The 23,885-nt window shown below is 38.7% G+C and overlaps 1 protein-coding gene across 7 annotated transcripts in view; it reads left to right on the top strand.

Moving 5' to 3' along the window:
* FIG4 (FIG4 phosphoinositide 5-phosphatase) overlaps positions 1-23,885 on the top strand; it is a 101,566-nt gene that overhangs the window by 9,336 nt on the left and 68,345 nt on the right. For 4 of the 7 annotated variants that reach the window (XM_036317388.1, XM_036317391.1, XM_036317387.1 and 1 more), the window contains exons 2-8: positions 4,899-4,997; positions 6,745-6,868; positions 11,995-12,151; positions 14,210-14,260; positions 17,670-17,818; positions 21,023-21,151; positions 22,941-23,041. In XM_036317388.1, the coding sequence (XP_036173281.1) occupies positions 4,899-4,997; positions 6,745-6,868; positions 11,995-12,151; positions 14,210-14,260; positions 17,670-17,818; positions 21,023-21,151; positions 22,941-23,041 (810 nt within the window). Of the gene's footprint in view, positions 1-4,416; positions 4,496-4,898; positions 4,998-6,680; positions 6,869-11,994; positions 12,152-14,209; positions 14,261-17,669; positions 17,819-21,022; positions 21,152-22,940; positions 23,042-23,885 lie in introns of those variants that run through there. The other 3 variants (XM_036317390.1, XM_036317394.1, XM_036317393.1) reach the window with 3 other exon arrangements.

Here is a 23,885-nt window from a genome sequence, read left to right as displayed (position 1 = left end):
AAACTTTACTGTAGTTTTTGTGAGGTGTTTGGGGGACCAGAGGTGTTCACTCTTCCATCTCTACCCAGAAGACGATCCATTTGCTCTTCAACCAGCTCTGTCATGGCTTTTGCCTCCCCTGTCACCGAGACTGCCCACGGACAGGCCACTCACATGTTCCTGCTGTCAGATTCTTTGGGCTCTTCTCTCTCCTCAGCCGCCCTGATTTCTCAGCTGCATTTGATGTGGTCTTGACTACTCCTTCCTTTTCCAAACGTTTTCCCCCTTTTGCTTTGATGACTCTGCGTCTTCCTGGGTTTTTTCCAGGACATCACTGGCCCTTCCTTTCAGTCTTCTCAGCTCGTTCCTCCCCATATCCAGCCTCTAAATCATGCAGTAGTATCTCAGCCTAGTTTTGGGGGCTCTGTCTCTACTCCCACCCTCCCTAGTAGGTTTAAGCCAGTCCCATGACTTTAAATGTCATGTGTGTGCTGATAACACCCACTGAGATCTGTCCTTTGAGCTCCAGATTTATACAAAGTTCCCATTTGGTCTCTTTGGGCATGTTGTAAATAGAACTCTTGGTTTACTACCCTCAAACCTGTTTCTTCTCTAATGCTCCCTACATCAGTAAGTGGGACCACCATCTAGCTAGTTGCTCAAACAAAGATAATTGGGTCAATTAGTCCCTTTTTTGATCTAATCCAGGGGTGGGCAAACTTTTTGACTCGAGGGCCACAATGGATTCTTAAACTGGACCGGAGGGCCGGAACAAAAGCATGGATGGAGTGTTTGTGTGAACTAATATAAATTCAAAGTAAACATCATTACATAAAAGGGTACGGTCTTTTTTTTTTTTTTAGTTTTATTCATTTCAAACGGGCGGATCCGGCCCGCGGGCCGTAGTTTGCCCACGGCTGATCCATCAGCAAGTTATATCTCCAAAATCTATCTTCAATTTACCTTTCCCCTCAGGTGTCTGGCCCAGTGCCTGGCACACATGAGACATTCACTGGTAAACAGTCAAATGAATGATGTCAATAGAAAACCAGGAAAATTGGTGTAAAAATATGTGGACTCCTTAAACATGAAAGACAAAGACAGGGGGACTATTCTCGATTAAAATATTTTTTATTTGATTTTTAATTTATTATTAGTTTTTAAATTGATTTCAGAGAGGAGGAGAGAGGGAGAGATAGATAGAAACATCAATGATGACAGAGAATCATTGATTGGCTACCTCCTGCACACCCCCACACTGGGGATCTAGCCTGCAACCCAGGCATGTGCCCTTAGCTGTAATCGAACCCGGGACCCTTCAGTCCACAGGCCAACGCTCTGTCCACTGAGCCAAACCGACTAGGGCTTGATTAAAATATTTTTAAAATACATGGTAAATAAATTCAATGCATTGAATTCTGTTGTTTAAAAAACACACACCAGGTATTATGGATATTATAGGGACACTTGGGGAAATTTGAATATAGATTGTATGTAGATAATATTGTATCAGATTTATGATTATTTTGGAGGAGGTCCTTATTTCTAGGAAATAAAATTTGAGCTTTTTATCATGATGTGTTATGATACCTGCAACTCATTTTCAAATGGTTCAGAAGAAAAAAGCTTATCTCAAGAGGGAGGAGGGAGTAAACAAATGTAGCAAAATGTTAACAATTGGTGAATCTAGGTGAAGGGTATATGGGTTTTCATTGTATATTCTGTTCATCTTACTGTATGTTTGAAAAATTTTCAAAGTAAAAAATTAGAAAAAGTCAACAGTGGAGAAGAATTTAAGGAAAAGATATTTCAGGACAATTTTTAGGCCCTCCCCCAAATGCTGAAATCCATTTTGCAGCAAAATATTAAATGCAGCAAAGTCCAAGAATACACATAGTTCTAGAGTTGATATAGTTAACAGGAAGGAAATAAAGTCGAGTAGAAATAAAGCCTTTCTGGAAAAGTTACCTCTTTTTTAAAAAAATTGGGTGTGAAAGTTGATGGCCAACTGCCCACTAGAGGGCAGTGCGTGAGAGTGATTCTGTCCACAGGAGGCCCCTAAGGACTCTCTCTGGTTTTCTTACACACGAGGTCGCTCTTCTCTGCACAAAAAATCTTTAGGCGTCTTACGCTGCATGTCAGACTGCTTCCTGTTTCTTTCTCCCACTTAGAGCTGCTTCTGAATTGGGTGGATTTTAGCTTTGGTTCCTCTGCTTCCTGGAGGCTTTGGAGGGGTCTGTGGATATGGGAGATGTATAGGTCTGCCCTCCTGTGTGTCTGCTCCAAAAGCCAGTAATGTATGTGCCCACTAGAATCTCAGGAATTATACCTTTTAATTACAAATGGGCAAATCATAATCCTACTGCACTTAATCTTTAGGTTTCCCAGGATCTATTAAAATTCTAGGAATTTCAGTCAGGGATTTTACCTCCCTTAGAGCTGTGATGTGCCTTGCTGAGCGGCTGACTAAAAAGGGCCGTCTTTCTGTGTGCCTACACAAAAAAAGATGGGCTAGTGTAAATGTTGTAGAAAGTTACCCAGCAAATTAAATGATCAGCCTGTGGCAGGCGGTTGTTCTTCCACCTACCCCGTGGGATCAGATGGTGCGACGGGGCTAGAATTAAAAATCACAGAGCTTATGGTGTTAGCCCGTCTCCTGAGCTGCACAGGAAGCAGACAGGCCCCAAGCAAATTCAGACAATGCCTTCAGGAGTAAGCATTACATTGAGATATACATAAAAGTGCCTGGGTGGGGTAGGTGATGAGAGGATTGTTGTAGGTGGAGATGGTGGGTATCATTGGTCCTATTTGGGCTCAGTACATTAAGTCCTGCATATCAATATTAGGACAGCATCAGCCTCTCTGCATAGCTTGCTCTGACCTTCCCCAAGTGAATTAAGTGCCCCTCCTGTGTTGTCCAGTCCATACCTCTGTTATAACGCACTACGCATGGTTGTTGATTTGCATGTTCTTCTCTCCGGAGGAGAAAGACTGATTACTAATAGATTTGTACATTCTTCCCTTTTCTGGCCGCATTCTGGTTCTGCATATGCTCTTCTTCCTCTGGGGTACTCTCCTTCCTGGGTTTTGGGTTTGCTTCTTTGTGCGTTTGTTTATTTTGGTTCTTTTCTCCAAATACAGTGACATAGACTTGCTGATGTCTTACACACAAAGGAGAGAAGGGAACGAACACTCTTCTAGTGCTTCCTTTGTATTGAATACTGTTGACTGTCAGGTGTTTTATGAGCATTTTGTCACTTACTGTTGTTCTTCTAACAAACACACAAGCTTTCCGCCTCTTATGTCTTTGCACTTGCTATTTCCTCTTCCAGGAACTGTTTCCCTGAAGTCCTCAAGAAGGTGGCTCCTTTTTCTGCTAACAAACATGTATAGTTTACAAAGCATTCTTCTGAAGTTAGTTTTATTACGTTGATTCATTGGTGGGCAGGGCGTCAGGGAAGGAATTAGCTGAGGCCAGCTGAGAATCTTTGACCTCCTCCCTCCCCTTCTACTGCTCCCCAGTGTGTCAAGTCCTGGTCACTTGCTAGTCCAAGATGTCTCAAGGTAGTTTACTAATTTTTATTATAATTGCTTTTCCTTACCTCATTATAACTGGCATTGCCTTCCAGACTCTGCCTCTCCTAGGGGATAAGGGATTGATTCAGTTCTTTGGTTATCCTTCTTCTTGAGATGGGTGAACCCAGTATCTTTTAACATAGTTCTGTTCTTTATAACTTGGAAGTCTAGATTAGACCTTTATAAACAGATATATACTTAGTAAGAAAAAACATCTATTTCTACAGATTTAGTGTTGAAACAATGAAACCAAGTGCTCATATTCTGATATATAGTAAAATCATATTTTAAAAAAATCTTATTGATCCTTTAAGGTTCAGCTCAGGTCCTGACGCCACTCACACTCTCCACATCTGTAGTAACCAACATTAACCTTTCTTGTTCTGAGTTGCTGTGGTCCACAAACTTTAGTTTGGTCATTTATCTGGAGAATTTTATTTAATTGCTTTGTGTATCTATAATCTCAGCTGACCAATGAGATGGTAAGATACCAGTTGATTGTGGCAGTGTTTTCTCCGTTTTTGCAATGTTGAAAATGTACCATATTTTAAAGGACATTTTTGAAGCAAAATATCTCTAAATAATTTATCTTTGCTATTGGAGTTTTATTTACTTTCTGAAATGCAACTGTAAAATTATCTTGTTTACGTTTTCTTGAATGAATTCTCATTTAAACATAAGATTATTATTTTCCACAGTTTTATTATTCATTTTGTTCTCAGTATTCATATAAGAAGACTAATGTGCTCAGGTATAATGCTCCAAGGGAGTGTTTCAGAAGAAAAAGAATATTAATTATTTCTTGTAGCTTATCTATAACAAGCCATTTAGGAAATGTACGCTCATTTTAATCTTTTATAGAACTTCGTGGTGGATTTCTAGAGTTGCTATACTGAAGTAATTTTCAGCCATCTGCAGAAAATTTGTAAAGACTTACATGATAAAATATCAATATTTTAATAGTGATAATTGTGTCAGCATTCCTAATTATATGCGGAGCTTTCTAATTCTCACCAGAGCTGCTCCTTCCTGGCAGGGTTCAATCATCAGCCTCCCACCAGTTAGGTTAATCTCTATATAATATAATTAAATTCATCTGACCTGGTTCCTGGGCACCTTTCAGATATCAGACTGATGCTTGCCCCACTAAGAATATTTCATTTCTAAAACTGACCTTTTGAATCAGCCTTTCTTTAATCTGCCAGTTATACTTAATAGAAATATTTCTTTTAAAAAGTAACCTCACTTTATTAATGTATTTAATTTCAAAAACTGATGTGGTTATTCAATGTGTGTAAAGCAGAATGCCTTAAAAAACTAATGTCATTCCTTTTTATTTATAGAGATACTTTCTAGTTGGGAGCAACCATGCAGAAACAAAATACCGTGTTTTGAAAATTGATAGAACAGAACCAAAGGATTTGGTCATAATTGATGATAGGGTAAGTATCTTACAAACCTGAATCCAAACAGAAACGTTGGTACCTGTTTAAAGGGCATCAAATATCCTTACACTTCTAGTGATATATAATTTTTTTATTATGTATCTAAAAATTACAATTATTTTTCATGCTTGGCTATAATTTGAATCTCTAATGTGGTTTCTAGAAATTACTGATGTCAAATAGTATGGCAAGTTTGTTTCTCATTAAAAAAATATTTATTGATTTCAGAGCAGAAGGGAGAGGGAGAGAGAGATAGAAACATCAATGATGAGAGAGAATCATTGATCAGCTGTCTCCTACATATGCCCCACGCTGGGGATCAAGCCCGCAACCTGGGCATGTGCCCTGACTGGGAACCAAACTGTGACCTCCCGGTTCATAAGTCAAGGCTCAATCACTGAGCCACACAACCTGGGGCAAGACCTTTACTTCTCATTTTGATTTGTTTTACAAAGCAAACTCTTTGGATAAGATAAAAGTATATTTTTCTTAAAGGGATGACATTTTAATAATTCAAATAACTCTTAATAATCCATCTACCAGATTATTTCTTACTATCTATAATAATAAAAGCATAATATGCTAATTAGACCAGACAGCCGAATGACCTCCCTGATGTCATTCTGGACATCCTTCCGGACGACTTTCTGGAGGAAGCGGTGGTGGAGGGGGCTGAGGCAGGCAGGCGAGTGGTTAGGGGCGATCAGGCAGGCAGGCAGAGACAGTTAGGAGCCAGCGGTTCTGGATTGAGAGAGGGTACAGGCCGGGCTGAGGGATCCACTCCCAACTCCCCCACCCCCCGTGCACAAATTTCGTGCACCAGGCCTCTAGTACTTTAATATGAAGGTACTTGCAGTCAGAGAGGACTTATATACTTCAGACTTTATGATGCTGCTAAAAATCACCTGTAGGGCCTCTTCTGATGACTCGCTGTGCACTAGAAAATGTTCTTTGCAGATGTTACATTATCCAGAGTCAGGAATATGAGACTCAATTCAGGTGGCACAAAAACATGAGGCTGTTAGTCAAAAGAGAAATGCAATATGATGCTGTTGAACAGTGAATTTTAACTCTTTCAAATGAGAGAGCCTAACTTACTTTTGTATTAAATTTCCTGTCTATGAATATTTCTGAATCCATGTAATTTCCTGTTTTTTCAAATATATTAGTAGCTGCAGTTTGGAACCCATTTTCACTAAGCTCTTGCAAAACTATTTTCTGTGTATAATAATTTTAGATACATTCTATTTTGTGATTTCCTGCACTCCTGGTGTTGTGGTCTCTCCCACCCCCAAATATGGTAGTTTTTAGTAATATAATGTAATAATTCTTGGGTTTATTTGGGGATGGGAGTGGTTGATTGGGATCTTTTTGAAAATCTAAGAAAAGCTCTGGGCCCTCTTATAAAAAAATGCACATCTACACATATAACCAAAACTTGACATATAATTTTAAGGGGTTTAAAGACTTCTTGAACTTTGTCTGTGGATCCTTTAAATCTCTGGTTCAGAAGATAAGGTTTTACTAGTTTTTAGTATAGCAACATGATCCAGTAACTACTCTTAATTGCTAATATTGAAGAATTTGTTTGCTTTTTAAAATTGTAGCTTAGTCCTGCAGTTATTATATTCTTCTCTGTGAAATAGCTAATGATTCATATGGGCAACTTTTAATTTTCAGGGGTAAAGAATAAATAATCGAAAAAGCAAGCGCAGCCTTACAGATTAAGTCTGCTTATTTTCAGCATGTATATACGCCACAAGAAGTGAGGGAGCTTCTTGGCCGCTTGGATCTAGGAAACAGAACAAAGATGGGCCAGAAAGGGTCCTCCGGGTTCTTCCGGGCTGTTTCAGCTTTCGGTGTTGTAGGTAAGAAATGTACCTCCCTCTTCTACCTCTTTTTTTTAAATCTACATAGATTACTTATAGTTTGCAAGCCTACGTAGCTTTATATTTATAACCCATCATCGGTGGCATTGGTTGTTTAAGTCTTTATTATCCACCAATCAGATACAAAACAGCCTTTATATAGCATATGCTATGTGCTCAGCACTGTACTCAGTTTTATGTAGGATACGAACAAATAATATAGGAATGGTTTGGGCTTTTAAGGGGTCTGCTTGTCTGGCTTGTTGAGGAATGAAAAAGGGAAAATGAGCTTGGACTGTGAGCAGCTGCCCTGTCATTTATCAGCAGGAAAAAACAGATACAGGTAAAACCAGCTTTAAAATGGACAGGAATTTCTCCCCAGGGCTTGCTGCAGCCTCAGGTGTCATAACCCCGTCTTTGAATGACTACTGCTTTCTTATTCACTGAGAAACTTTGTCCTCTAGAATCACAGACTATCCGAAACGTTGCTGTTGAAATTAGTCAGTGAGACAAAGCATTCCCTTCTTGCCTGGATGGCGTAAGTCCCTTTGACACGGAGAGGCAGCCTTGATGTGCAGCTCAGATGCAGAGCTTTGGATAAGGGTTTCTGGGGACAGTAGTCCACAGCTGTGCTGTTTTTTCAAGGAAATGGTACCCCAAGTTGGCTTCAAAGTCCAGACTTGAAGTTGATCTCTTTACATACAGTCTTGCTTTGGTTGGGGCCTCTTCATTTAAATGTTACCTGACCTCTTCCCTTACACCCAATAATAACTCCTTTATTTATTCATGAATAGATATGGGTTTGGCCTTTAGGGAGTCTGTGCTCTGGCTTGTGGGGCCTTTATGAGTGCCCACAGGTCCTCTGGTGTGCATTGTTCCTCGTTGCAGTGAGTTAATAGATCTGTTTCTGCTGTACTGTGGAGTTGTCCCTGGGGGTGGGGTCTTAGGATAATTGGACTAGGATGAGGGACAAAAACTAATGCACATGAAACAATTCCAAGAATGTAATTAAGAGCCACGCTATGTAGTAAAAGTTAAATGGTGTTGGAGACTATCACATAGGAGGCAGGTTACTTGATTTGGAATGGCCAGGAAAGATTTCCTGGAAAAGATGAGACTCGGGCTGGATGCTAAAGGAGGAACAAGATTTGGATGGATGTAGGGGAGAGAGGAGAGAACTCTAGTAGGGGTAACAGCAGAGGCATAGACATGAAGATGTCTGCGGGTCCTGGAACGTTGGCTAGTTGTTGGATGAGGCCAGATTGCTTGGAGCCCTGGCCACCACCTAGAGAGATAGTATTAATTTTCCAAAGCAAAATATCGGGGGCGGGAGGCAAATTTTTTTTGACCAAGACTATATTGTAACTAGTGTATTGCTGAGAATTTAGTCCTACTAAGCATTAATACATATAGTCTTCCTCACCAATATAGAACATGCATTCCAATAATTTGACATAAAATATAACTTTATAATGCTCCAACATTCATAAAAAGTTTACCTATCAGAAGTGGTATTTGTGGAAGATTGCATGAAGGCTATGCAATTACTGGGTATATTGTTTTGTTTGCTCAATGCCTCCACTTTTCTGGGTTCGCCCCCCTACCCCATCTAAGTCACCTAGTTATCTAATCTAATAAAAGACAAACATGCAAATTGACCATACCTTCGTTACGCCTTAAGCCACGCCCACCAGCCAATCAGTGCGACTATATGCAAATTAACCTAACAAAGATGGCGGTGGGCAGCCATGGAGCTGGAGCGAGCAGGAGGCTTGGGTTGCCCCTGGCGATGGAGGAAACCAAGCTTCCCGCCCACCCTGGCCAACTCTGAGCTCCACTTAAGGCTACAAAGTTTCAATTATAGAAGGTAAATAAATCTCAGAATAAAAAAAAACAAAAACAAAAAAAAGGAGAGGCTGGGAGCTTCCGTCACCGGGGGGTTTGGCCAGCCTGAAAATGGCCCTCAACCCCTCACCCAGACTGGCCAGGCACCCCAGTGGAGACCCCCACCCTGAAGGGGGTGTGACCAGCCTGCAAACACCCATCAGCCCCTCACCCAAGCTGGACAGGCACCCCAGCGGGTCCCCCACCCTGATCCGGGACACCCTTCAGGGCAAACCAACTGGCCCCCACCCATGCACCAGGCCTCTATCCTATATAATAAAAGGGTAATATGCAAACTGACCCTAACAGCAGAACGACTGGGAATGACTGGTCACTATGACACACACTGACCACCAGGGGGCAAACACTCAACGCAGGACGCTCAGCCACAAGCCAGGCTGACGGCTGCCAGTACAGTGGTGGTGGTGGGAGCCTCTCCCGCCTCCTCAGCAGCGCTAAGAATGTCCGACTGCATCTTAGGTCTGCTCCCCGCTGGCAAGTGGACATCCCCCGAGGGTTCCCGGGCTGCCAGAGGGATTCTGATTGCCAGCTTAGGCCCAATCCCCCGGGGAGCGGGCCTAAGCCAGCAGGCGGTCATCCCCCGAGGGGTCCCAGACTGCAAGAGGACACAGGCGAGCTGAGGGACCCTCCCCCCCCGAGTGCACAAATTTTTGTGCATGGGGCCTCTAGTCTGTCTATATAAAACCCTAAAATGCAAATCGACCAAATGGCGGAATGATGGGTCACTGTGATGCGCACTGACCAGCAGGGGGCAGATGCTCAATGTAGGAGCTTCCCCCAGCCCACAGGGCGGTGTGGGGGAGGGGGTGGTGAGTAAGTGGCGCCAGGCCAAGGTGGGTGCAAGCGGGGGCCCTGATCGCCCTGCCAGTTTCCCCACAGATAGACCTTGATCACAGGCCAGGCCTAGGGGCCCTACCAGTGCATGAATTTCATGCACCGGGCCTCTAGTTATATAAATAAATGGCTTCCAATGAAATGTGACTTTATTCCTTGACCCCAGTTGATTGTCGAGGATTGGCACCCAACTCATATTGGGCTAATCCGAGTCCTTCCCTAGGAATTCTGGAATTGAACTTGATAAAAAAGTTGTGTTTTTCCCAGTGAAATTTTTAGACATAAAGCCTAGAGTTATTTGCGGTTGTGTTTCCCAGTACCTGATCCAGAGAAGTGGAGGAGCCTGGTCTATGGAAAGAGATAAAAATAAAGCACATGTCCAGAAATGCATCTTGACTAAGTTTTTTGTTGAGGCTCAATCATATATTGCCCATTGGTGTTATGGATCACCTCAGTATTTTTTTTTTTTTTTTTTTTTTAATATATTTTATTGATTTTTTTACAGAGAGGAAGGGAAAGAGATAGAGAGTCAGAAACATCGATGAGAGAGAAACATCGATCAGCTGCCTCCTGCACACCTCCTACTGGGGATGTGCCCGCAACCCAGGTACATGCCCTTGACCGGAATCGAACCTGGGACCCTTCAGTCCGCAGGCCGACGCTCTATCCACTGAGCCAAACCGGTTTCGGCTCACCTCAGTATTCTTGATATTCCTTTTTTAAAACTGGCTCAAGTTGGATTTTGCCTGTAGTAATAAAAAACCAGTGAACTTTGTTCATACTTTTGCGCAACATATTTCAAAGAATGTTTCTCAGAACATTTATCCATTGGCTAACTTCCTTTTTAAAAAAGGGGATAAGGTTCTATGATTAAACAAATCTGAGGGAGTGCTTAATTTTCACCCCCCATTGAGATTCACAGTGTATGTTAGCACAGTACTATAAGTTTCTAAGAACTTGTGCGGATTTTGTTTTTAAATATTTTTACTTTTATATACTGATTTATTTTATATCTATATGTAGAAAACATCATACTCCCTCTGTCCCATAATAATAGTAGCAAGTGAATATTTAAATGGGAATTATTGGCGAATGCAGCTGTAAGTTATGTTGTAGCGCAAAATTGCGAAGCCCTTGATCAAAATCAATGTTTCATGACATCTCTCATTTGTTTTGACACATCTTTCAATTTTTAGGTTAATCTAATTATTACGAATTATAACTATTTTTCTAATTTCATCCGCTGATCGAAATCAATTGTTTTATTTCAGTTGAGTATCAACCCATTGTAAAAGTAAGATGAAAAAAAGAGAGTTTTTAAGCAAAGATCAAGTTGCGATTGTCCAGTTCTTGATTCATCAAAAGAAAAAGGAAAAGTTGCAGAAAGGTGCAATTACGTTAGCTGCAAAACAATTTAAGTGCAACAGAATGACCATATCAAGAATTTGGAAATGTGCTTCCGAAAATAATTGTCAAGGAGAATCTTATGCTAATGTTGATTCTTTGAAAAAAAACAAAACTGTGGACGTAAATGCAAAGATTATGGAGAAAAACTTGAAAAACTTAGACATATTCCTCTTAGCAGAAGAGGCACCATATTAGCCTTTGATAATATTTCTCCCGAAATACTGGATAATACGTTTCTGTCACTTCAACAAGTTATGCTGGAAGCAATGAAGAACGATGGCTCCAATAACTTTAAGCTCACGCACACAGGGAAAGCAAAGCTTCGCAGCCAAGGGAGCCTCCCTACAAGTTTAAAATGCAGTAACGAAATTATTGAAAAACCCAGAAACTATCTGAACACTCAAAATAAAAATTAGGAGTACTATTTTTAATTTATTGTTTAATTTAATCTAGTTTTTTGATAATAAATGTTGCGTTCTATATTTATTTTCTTTTGCTACTATTATTATGGGACAAATTACATTCATCAACTTCTATTATTATGGGACAGAGGGGGTATAATATTTACAATATTAGCCATTTTTAAGTGTACAGTACAGTGGTGTTACCTAATTGTACCTTGTTGTGCAACAGATTTCTAGAACTTTTCATCCTGCAAAACTGAAACTCCATACCCATTGGACAACAACTCCTCTTAACCTTATATATATATATATTTGCTAATAGCACCTCAGTCCTATTTGAAATGAAACTAAGTATAAAAGAGTAAATGATTGTAATAAAATTGTCTAGAGTAAGATTTTAAGTGCAATAAATGTTAATATAGATATTCCTAGAGAATAATTCTAAGATGACTGAAAATTTGTATGGTTACAAATCAAAGAGTGAAATAAAGTTGGAAATATGTCAAAATTATTTTGCCTTTTAAATGTGTATATAAAAGCATTACTAAGTTCAGGAAACATTTATTTTGTTTGTAGGTTTTGTCAGGTTTTTAGAAGGCTATTACATTGTGTTAATAACTAAAAGGAGGAAGATGGCAGATATTGGAGGTCATGCAATATATAAGATTGAAGATACGAATATGATCTACATACCCAATGATTCTGTACGAATTACTCATCCAGACGAAGCTAGGTATGTACTGGTGGCAATTACTGTTTTTTAAAATGTGGCAGATCAAATAGAAAGCAAACTATAGTCAACAGATTACAAATGTTATGTTAAAAATGTAAAAAGTTGGCTTATAATTCTACAACTTTTGTTCAAGAGCTCTTAAAAACCTCCATTATAACAGTTGATTCAGGTGAGGATCAACAATGGCTGCTGAAAGCATTAGGTAGGAAGTTATTATTGATAAACAGAATATTCATTCAGTCTCAACATATACTATATGAATCTCTTTATTATTTACAAAGAGGAACAAAATGGCAAACATACTTAACCAAATGATCAAACGTAGCATTACCAATAATGAGGCAAAACTGACATTATTTGCCTCTTAATGTGAAAAAATGGGAAGGACACAGATTATCTGTGTAGTTTTCTTAAAATATTTCACTTGAATCTAAGCATGAGGAAAAATCAGACAAATCCATATTGTGGGACATTTGGTAAGACAACTGGTTGGGGCTCTTCAAAAATGTCAATGTCAACAAAGACAGAAAAAGCCAGAGGACTGTTCTAGAATTTAGAGCAGACATGACAACCAAATGTAATACTTGAATTTCTGTTGAATTCTGGATTAAAACATGTGCATGCATGCATGTGCATGTAATCATACACACAGAGCTATTAAGATATTTATTGGAATAGTTTGTATATGGATTGTTATAGACAAGGTAAAATTGAATCAGTATTAAAATTTGGTTGCAATAACGATACTGTGATTATTTACAAGATGGTTTTGATCAGAATAGATACAGGGTGTCCCCAAAAATGTAAATACACTTTAACAGCTGATAACTCACTTAATATTCACTCCTTTTCAGGTTTAAGTGATTTGAAATAATGGGTGAAGCCAGACTAAGCTTTGAACAATGAAAATTTATCCTAAAGTGCCACTAGACATTTTTTTATGGGGATACATAAAATATAAAGTTTACGGTACAAAACTGGCAATAGTTGATGAATTAAGGGCACACAAATACCGAATGAAATTATTCTTGATGTTTGCGATTCCATTGCTTCATATTATCAATAGTGCCTGGACCAGAATGGTCATCAGTTTGGAAACAGGCATTGACAAAAAAAAAATAAAAAAAAAATACTCATTTCTGTAGATTCTTTTAAATTTTGAAAATTGAACTGTATGTTAATAAACACTGATTTTATAATCATTCAAAATGTGTATACATTTTTTGGGATACCCTGTATGTCCCAAAATATTTAGGAGTGAGGTGTCATCATGTCTGCCACTTGCTAAAAATGTTTTAGAAAAATTTATAATCAAAAATCTTTAAAAAGAATATGGAAAAATTTTAACATTTATTGTGAGTGGTAGATATTTTTTCTATATATATTTTTTTCAATTTAAAACACTTTCCAATTTAAAATTATGGTGATTCATAAACATTTCGGTTATTTATTTTAGTTACGCTCCTGTCTCCAAACTCATAGCATTTGCAAAGCACATTGTAAAAACAAGTTAAAGTGCCCCATGCAAGTACATGATTTTCCTTCGGTGGCATAATCAGTGCTGAGGGAATGGTCAAATGTAAGGTTAAGGTTCTCTGAAGAGATGACCAACAAACTTTGAAATTGCTTCAGCCCCAGCTATTTGGCCCAGTGGATAGAGCATCGGCCTGAGGACTGAAGGATCCCGGGTTCGATTCTGGCCAGAGGCACATACCTTGGTTGTAGGCTTGATCCCCAGTCAGGGTGCATGCAGGAGGCAGCCAGTTGATGTTTTTCTCTCTCACATAGATGTTTCTCTCTCCCTCTATCTCTCCCCCCTCCCTTCCACTCTCTCTAAAAATCAATAGAAAAATATCCTCGGGTAAGGATTAACACACACACACACACACACACACACACACACACACACACACAGAAATTGCTTCAGATGAAATCCTTAATCCAGTTATGGATTGAATTCCTCAGTTTTAATGAGTATATTTACAAACATAAATGTACTTTTGAGTATATGTTAAGCTATGAAAAAATAATAGTAATATGCTGTGTTTTTTTTTTTAGGTACCTACGAATATTTCAAAATGTGGATCTATCTAGCAATTTTTACTTTAGGTAAGCTTGAGCTTAGTTTTTCTCCTTTCAGCCACTTAAATGTTTATATTATTTTCTAGGGGGTAAAAACAGAATCAGAGGGCACATTAGTACTTTTTGTATTTTTTTTTAAAGTGGCCAACAGTAAAACAATCCTAAATTATAGTAGAGCATTATGATAGAGTATTATACTTCCACTGATGTGACCAGTGGCCTAATAGATACAGAGTTGTGCTAAGTGGGAAAACCTATCAGAATACTGTCAAAACTAAAAAGCAGAACACAAAATAGCAGGCACCAGTACAGACGTGAGTCACAGGGACTGACAGAGGACCTGGAGTACTGTAGCTATTGGTGTCATATACTGAATGGGGTACTTCGCATTATTTTAAAATTGTAATGAACCATTTACCCATGAAATAACTAAAACATATCTCCTATGTAAGAGTGGATTATGTCTTCATTGATGTAAAACCCTGAAGGAAGTTAATTATTTTAACAGTAGTACTGTGTCGTGAAGGGCTCCTAAAGAAATAATTTTCACTTCCACAAATGTCTATTGGGTGTATATTTCCAGTGTATTTGTCTCAATCATCTGTTTTCAGTCGTTAGTCCTTAATTTTATGTTTATAGCATCTTGAGTTAATTCTGAAGTTTGGTGGTCTTCTCTTCATGTTTTTCAACTTTGCATCCCCATTTTGACTTGTGATCGAGTCATTCCAGTAGTAAAAATAGGTAGGGTAAAGTTTGTGTGTCTCATAAGTAAGCTTTAAAAAGCACAATACTAAGGGTGTCAGCCTGTGGACCAAAGGGTCCCGGGTTCGAGTCCAGTCAAGGGTATGTTCCTCGGTTGCAGGCTCCTCCCCGGCCTGGGCCCTGGTCAGGGCTCATGCAGGAGGCAACCAAACAATGTGTTTCTCTCACAGCGATATTTCTCTGTCTTTCCCTCTCTCTTCCACTCTTTCTAAAAATTAATGAAAAAAATATCCTTGGGTGAGGATTAAAAATAAATAAATAAAAAATAAATAAAAACACTATACTACATTCTTAAGATTTAGCTAGCATAAAGCAATTGTTTTAAATAAGAAGAATTGATTGTTTCAAGTAGCTATTGCTTCAGTGTAAAGCAAAAAACCTTCTTCCACCCTCCAGCTTCATTGAGATATTGGCGTAAACATATGTAAGTTTGAAGTATACAATGTGATGATTACATACATGTATATACTGCAAAATGGCTACCACAGTAAGGTTAGTTAACACATGTTACCCCTCACATAATTTTGATTTTGTGTGTGTGGTAATATTTAAGATTACTCTTAACAAATTTCAAGTATGTAATTCAGCATCATTAATTATAGTTACTGTGCGGTGCATTTAATCCCCAGAATTAATTTGTCTTACAGTTGGAAGTTTTTACCCTTTGACCAACATCTCCCATTCCTATTCCCTCAACCCCCACCCCTGTCAACTACAACTCTACTATCTATAGCTCAGTTCTTTTATATTCTGCATATAAGTGAGAACATACAGTGTTTGTCTTTCTCTGTCTGACTTACTTCACTTAGCATAATGCCGTCAAGATCCATTCATGTTGCTACAAAAGGCAAGATTTTCTTTTTATAGCTGAGTAATATTTCATTATGCATGCATGCACGTGTGCCTGTGTGTGTGTGTGTTTGTTCACATCTTTATATATTCATTCGTTAATGGACTCTCAGGTTGTTTACACATCTTGGCTATTGCAAATAATCCTGCAATAAGTATGGAGGTGCAGATGTCTCTTTGAGATAGTGATTTCATTTTCTTTGTCTATGTACCCAGATATGAGCTTGCTGGATCAGATGGTAGTTCTACTTTTAATTTTTTTGAGGAATCTCCATACTGTGTCCCATAGTGGCTATTCCAATTTACATTCCCACCAGCAGTGCAAAGGGTTCCCTTAACATCCTCACCGACACTTGTTTCTTGTCTTTTTGACATTCTAACAGGTGCGAGGTGGTATCTCATGGTGGTTATAATTTGCGCTTCTCTGATGTGATGTTGAGCATGTTTTCTTGCTTTTGTAGGCCATGTGTATTCTTGTCTATTCAAGTCTATTCAAATCCTTTGTCCACTTTTAATTGGATTGTTTATTTTTTGCTATTGAGTTGTATGAGTTCCCTGTGTATTTTGGATATTAATCCTTTATCAAATAGATGGTTTGCAGATTTTTTCCCCCCTCTCCCATGGTTGCATTTTTATTCTGCTGACTGTTTCTTCTGTGCAGAGCTTTTTAGTTTAATATTTCTGTGAAAAATGTCATTGGAATTTTGATAGGGATTGCACTGCATCTATAGATGTCTTTGAGCAATAGGGGCATTTAAACAGTTTTAAGTCTTCTGTTCCATGAGCACAAGATATCTTTCCTTTTACTTAAGTCTTCTTTAATTGCTCTCATCAATGTCATAATTTTTAGCAGACAGAATTTTCACTTTCTTGGTTAAATGTACTCCTAAGTATTTTTTTTTTCTGAGATTGAAAAACCAACAGTTTTTATCCATGTGAGAGTAGATGCTAGTAAAATTGGAATTGTGGTATCATCAAACAATTATGGTAAAATTGAATTTCACAGATGAAACAAAATCAATTTCAACAAATTACATGAAAAATTAAAGATAAAGTGGTAATTGAAATAATGTCTCCAGATAGAATTGTAACCATCTTAAAATATGACAAATATTTTACAAATTTGTATAAACATAAAGAAGTCTTGATACCTTTTGAAATTCTTTGCTAAAATACATATAACTAGAGATACTCATAAAAATTATTACTTATGTCAAATAAGTATTAATGGGCTTCTTTTGGCTTAAAAGTCAAATTTTATTTACACAGACTGTTCAGGCTATTATAATTTCTTGGGTGGCTGTTACTTTCTAAAACATATTTCATTATAATGGCTTATGCTACATTCTCATTCCTGTTTAATCAAAAAGTTAGTTATGATACCATCATTAATAATGAATAGAATTATTTTTGTTCACAGTTAAACTAGAATACAGACCATGCACTGTGGTCGTGGATATTGTAACATCTGTAGAGCTACATTCAGATCTACATGGGAGTGTGACACCTTTGCATAAGGCCATGTAGTTAGGTTGATTTCAGTGTGAAGCAAAAAATGCACATTGCAAATCAGCGAGTGTAGGTTACTCGTGTTGTATTGTACGTTTCTAGACATGCACATGCCTCAAACATGCAATGATTTTTAAATTTCCAATTATATGTATGGTTCACTATGTTTTACAGTGCTTATTTGGACAGCATTGCTTTTAGGTATAGTCACAGTTGCTAGTAATTTAGTTCACAGTTTTTAATTCCATATGGGAGCCAAGGCTGTGAAGTATCTTTTGCTTTTGTAATTCTTATTAAGTTTCGGTTCTGTTCTCAGTTACAGCTATGATTTGTCCCACTCGCTTCAATATAATCTCACTGTCTTGCGAATGCCCCTGGAGATGTTAAAGTCAGAAACGACCCAGACTCGCTCGGAGAGTTTTGACATCTTTGAAGATGAAGGATTAATTACACAGGGTGGAAGTGGTAGGTGGTTTTCAGCACATCTAATGTATGTTAATGTAGCCTCCATGAAATGGCATCTCATTAAATTCACTCACATTTCCCTCGTATATCTCCGTCCCTCGTTGCTCTTTGTCCTTACATGAAGTTGTTTCGGATATATGAACTTGACCAATTCATTTTCATAGAGATAATTAATCACCAGGTGATTTTGTGAGCCAGCCAGAATATTGTATGCTGACATTTCGTAGCAAATTTTTATGTACTTTTTTATGGAATGCATTCAGGTCTATACTTCGATGAAGTTAAAATAAGGAATTTTGTTTTTAAATATTGGAGAAAACTCACTACCAATTCCCCCCACACTCCCCATAGTGACCAGTTAAATATGGGCTGAATTTTAGGGAAAAAAATCACCCTGGGTTGTCTATTGTGTCCTAGACATTTATATACAAAGTCCCTAATCCTCATAAAAACTGCTTAGTTGGTAAAATGCACGTTTAAAGAAATAAAGACTAAGTAGGAAACCGAGGCCTGAGATTAACATCACATGACCAGTGTCCAGAGGAGCCAGTGCAGCAGGTCAGAGGCTATTCTTACTGTGGTCCCAGCTTGACCCACTGGTCCCTCATCAGGACCACTGTAGGACCACTGCAGGACCATTGTGTGACCAGTCTAGGGTGACTCTGGAGATCCTGGACTAACCAGTCACACAACAGAATCCCTAGCTTTACCCCTAGATTTTTGGGTTGGTCCAGAACTCTAAAGCCAGAGGCATTGCTAAAGTGAATGTTGTGAGGGAATCATTGCAGACCTAAAGCTAAGGCAGTTTAGCTGAATTGGATTTATTATGGGATACGTAGTAAGTCAGTAGTGTCTTGGATGCCCGGTTCTATGCAGCGCAAGTGAGAGTGATAAAGATGTGGGTGCAGGAGGTAGAATGTAATGTAAAGTTCCAGAAGGTTTGTCCTTGCAGGACCCTCAAGAAGAGGCTGTGCTCTATTCACATTTTGCCAAAGGTTCTGGTCCACTCTAAGAAAACTTAGCCTGTTACTAACACTGAATGTCATTTCTGTCATTGCCCTTAATTGTGGTTAGTTTATTGGATTGACTATCACTTGAGCTAAGATCAAACCCAGTGCACCCTCCCTACTCCAGAACATCCAGATCACATAAATTTCCCCTGATTCAGATATGTGAGTTGTAACCTACACTACTAGAGAAAGGTGGAGGGTAAAATAATGTGTGCCTGAATATTTGCTTGTATTATTTCTTGTAAATATCACCCTTAGTAATAGAAAATCTAAAAGTAGTAGTACATTTGCACTACATGTGATCCTAAATAAAAATTGATTATCTGCCTGGGATCTGAATTAAGCCTCTAAAGCCACTTAATTGTTTCCGCTCTAGAGCAGTGGTTCTCAACCTGTGGGTCGCAACCCCTTTGGGGGTCAAACAACCCTTTCACAGGGGTCGCCTAAGACCATCGGAAAACACATATATAATTATATATTGTTTTTTTGGTTAATCACTATGCTTTAATTATGTTCAATTTGTAACAATGAAATTGGGGGTCACCACAATATGAGGAACTGTATTAAAGGGTCGCAGCTTTAGGAAGGTTGAGAACCACTGCTCTAGAGCAATTGTACTCGATAGTTATGAGTAACAGTGTGTATTAGATTTTTATAGCTGCTGTAACAAATTACCAAAAACTTAATGGCTTAAAACTATACAGATTTATTATCTTATGGAAGTCAGAAGTCCAAAGTAGTTCTCAGTGGACTAAAATTTGGGTGTGGGCAGAGCTGCATTCTTTTCTTGAAAATGTAGGGAAAAGTTTGTTTTCTTGTCCTTTCCATCTTCTAGAAGTTGCCTGCATTTCCTGGCTCATGGCCTTGTTCTGTCCTCAAAGCCATCAATGGTCAGCCAAGGTTTTTTTCATGTTACATCGCTATAACACTCCTGTTTTCCTCTTTCATTTATAAGGACCCTGATTACAGTGGACCTTCCTGGGTAGTTCAAAATAATCTCCCCATCTCGGGGTCATCCGATTAGCAACCTAATTCCATCTGCAACTTTAATTCCTCTTTGCTGTGTAATGTAACATATTCACAGGTTCTGGTGATTAGGACAAATACATGGGGGATCATTACTCCCCACCACAGTGGGAAACTGACAGGAAACAGAGAGCAAGGGTAGAAGATAGGGGGTAGGTAGAAAAAGAAAATAATACATTTTTTAAAAAGTCTCTGCTGTTTCAAGCAGCGTGTTAGTCACTTAGCATATATTGTTTTATTTAATCTGAACAGTACCTAGTATTATAATTTTACAGTTTGGCAAATTGAGTTTTAGAGATGTTAAGTAACTTGCCAAAGGTCACAGAGCTGATAAGTGGCAAAGGCAGAACTCCGATCCATGTCTGTATTATACATGCTCTGTGTAATGCCTTAAAAGGTCAGAGAAGAGTTCATTTTTGTGAATCAAAACGAGTGTATTTGTCATAGTGTATAAACACTCTTGGTGTATCCTGTTTTGAGAAGAAAAATAGCATTGATTCCCTGCTATCTAGAACTGCTGCAATCTTTTAAACGATTATCTTATAAATATATTTATTTCTTATTTTGCATTTCATAGAACTTTTGATGTTCAATAAATGCATCTAGATATGCTGAAATCGTGTTTGATGAAACTAAACATTATATAGAAAAAACCTCGTATAATGACTATCACTATGACAGTATCACTAAGGCACCAGGCGTGTTCGCAGGCCTTTATGTGCATTATCAACTTAGTTCATCTTTACAAAAACCACATGATATAGGTCCAAGTGAGGAACTGGGCACTGAGATAGCAAGTCACACCCGTCACCTGCTGATGAGAAGCTGAGCCAGGACTGGGACCCAGGCACTCTGACCCCAGGGCGGTGCTCCCAAATCCTCCTCTGAGCTACCTCTCAGTCTTATTCATATATTTGTTCGTGTCCTTAATTTCCCTATCATTGTCTTTTCTCTTAGGTTAAAAACTCTCACAAATCAGAAAATCTGTATATTTGGGTAGTATGAGCACAGCGTTCCAGACAATGATATGAATGATACCCACTGAAAACGACAATGCTATTAATCAGCCATTTTATTTTGAAGTTAAAAACAGAAGTTTAAGGTCTTAAAAATGAGCTGAATGTCAACCAATTTCCTCATCTCTCTGTTACCAACTTTTATTTTTCAGGTGTATTTGGGATCTGTGGTGAGCCTTATATGAAGTATGTGTGGAATGGTGAACTTCTGGATATAATTAAGACTACTGTGCATCGTGACTGGCTATTGTATATTATTCATGGGTTCTGTGGGCAGTCAAGTATCCTTTTTTTAAAAAAAAAAAAATTTAAGACATGCAATATTAACCTCATGCTGTGCCAACTTGTAGACAGCTATCTACAAATTATAAGATTATAATTATCATGCTGTGTGCCCAACTGGCAAACTTACCCACAATGCCATGTAGTAAAAGTACAAAGAGGCATTCAGATCCCTTGAACAGACCTATTATGTACACAGAAAGATAAAAAATAAGGACGAAAATGCTACGTGCATTGTAAGTTACGTGGAGAGAAGTACGATTCTTATTTGAGAAAGGGAGCAGAATCACTTACCGGTGGGGAGGCCGGGGCAGGCTCACAGGAGAAGCTGAACTTGGCCTGGGCCCTAAACAAAGTCAGGCCTTAGCAGTGAGCAGGGAGTGAGAGCGTGGATTGGGGGAGCACCGTGAGTGTAGAGGTGGAAAAGTTCATGGGCATGTTCTTGTGGCTTGTGTTTAAAACCTGGGAAGTACAATGTAGTGGGAAGGGCTTGGTAGGAGGGACTCAAATAGTCCGTCACCAGATTGCTTTGGTGGTCGAACTAAGGACTTTGGGTTTGGTGCTAGGACTTTTGAAAGTTTTTTTCCAAGAAGGTGTACAAAGGAGTACTTAGGAAGCTTGAGTTGATAGCCATTTTCAAGCTGTTAAGTGAAATGAGACTAGAATAAGGGACATGAGTTAGGAAAAATTGCAGTGGTTCAGGCGTAAGGTAATGAAAGCCTGACTGGAAAGGGGTATGATAGATTAAATAGAAGTAGCCTTGGGTTAAGCTGATGAGTTCAATTTTATACTTTCCCCCCTTTTATTTAATTTCCTAGCTATGTTGAAACCTTTCAACTAAGCGCTATTGTGAGGTTTAGAAAGGCAATGTGTACACTTTCTAGAAGTGGTGTTTAGGCTTTCCCCACACCCTTTTGAAATCACGTAGGGCGTTTGTGCACCTAGCATGTTGTCCAGTTGACATTCTTCCTTGTGTCTTAGATTTTTAAAGACCTATTTTAAAGACTAAAAATTTGCTATTTTCAAGTAGCAACTAGCATAATAGATTATAATTTTAAAGCTCATTAGTTTAAATGACGAATCTAGTCTCCTAGATATCAAGCATTTAATGAATTCTAGAAGTCTATATGATGATAAAAGCAATTAGTACTTTTAAGCATTTACTACAGGCCACACATTACTTTTATATACATTACCTGGCCTAGTCCTCCCAACTTAATAAAATTAGTTACTTTATTAGTACTTATACCATTGCACAGAAGATGAAGCTGAGGCTTAGAAAGTTTAACGAGGTGACACAGCAATAAGCTGTACGTTGGTTGAACAGTTCACATTCAGTTTTTGCAGTTAGGTGACAAATTTGAGTCACTTTCATACTCCATTCCTGAGGGTGATATATTGCTTCATAGTTTAACCAGCTGGTAGGTGACGTGTGCTCTCTCAGAGGTGTATGGCCTCTGAAGACTAAGGAAGGAGTCGTACCTGTTTACACCCTTTAGTTGGTACAAGGACAGACCAGGCCTTCCCTTGAGCAGTATCCCTACACCTGGTTACCATTTCCTCTGAAATCCTTAGAAACCACTCCTTAGGGGAGTCTGTTTTTGCCTTATATACCTGCACAATTCAGAAGGACAGTTGGACCCAATGCAGTTTGTTCTTGGGTGTAGCTTTTGGGTATTGTTTAACCTACTCGACAAGATGTATTTAAATGTGTATTTAAGGTATAATGATTCTCTTGGTTTGGCGTGACTGTCATGAATGCTGAAGAGCTTTAACTTGATTTCTAAGAGCTATTGATCTATGGGCGACCAGTGTATGTCACTCTAATAGCTAGAAGATCCAGTAAGTTTGCGGGGACCCGTTTTCTCAAGAGAGGTGCAAACTGTGAGGTAAGATGGAAAAAATAACAGCGCTGCTGGCATTTTAGCCTTTTAAATCAACTTTCCTGACAGATGAAGCAAAGCAGAATTTTAGAAAGTGGGATGTCTTAATGTGGGACATTATCAAGAGAATAGTTTTCCAGGGTATCGGCAGTTTGTGAGAAATGTGACATATGCACATGTGCTGAGGAATCAGCTGTCTTAGAGCGAGTTATGCAATACCTCAGGGAGTTATGAAATGTCTAACGCTTTGGAGGTGAACCACTTCTGTCCTATATGAAAGCTGTAGTACATATTTAGTGTAGGGACTAAAATAGCAAAGCACCTGCACCCAACAAGTAAGTGGAGGGAGCACTTGTTGGAAGTGCATCCTGGTTGAGAAGAATAAGGAGAGGAGGGCATGGGAGCTGTTCACCCCCTTCTCTCTGCTCTAGCTTGGCTCCAGGCAGACTCCTTATTCTGTTCACACAACAGAAATTCATCTGTCCTGCCATCAGTCATGGAATCCCCACTGAGTGCTCCGTCTCTATTTTCAATAGAAAACTTGTCTTGGACAGATGTATGATTGAGTAGACAGAGTGAGTGAGACATTGGATTTTGATACTTATTTAAAACAGCAACATTGTTTTAAAAATTATATTAACAATGAAAATAGTTTAAAAAATCAGAATTTGGTAGCTATAATATTTACTTTTGAATATTCATAGGGTAACCCAACAGACATGTTTTTAATGCCTTCGAAATTATTCTTGTCATATCCTTATATAACTTTTATAGATAAAGCCACCGCAGGACCCTTTTTTTATTTCTTTGTCCATCACACGCTGTGTGACTCTCACTCTTGTCCTTTCAT

This window comes from Myotis myotis, unplaced genomic scaffold (assembly GCF_014108235.1).
Source record: "Myotis myotis isolate mMyoMyo1 unplaced genomic scaffold, mMyoMyo1.p scaffold_m19_p_7, whole genome shotgun sequence".
NCBI classification, from domain to species: domain Eukaryota; kingdom Metazoa; phylum Chordata; class Mammalia; order Chiroptera; family Vespertilionidae; genus Myotis; species Myotis myotis.
The sequence above is the reverse complement of the archived record's forward strand: the minus strand, read 5'-3'. Positions and strand labels throughout refer to the sequence as shown.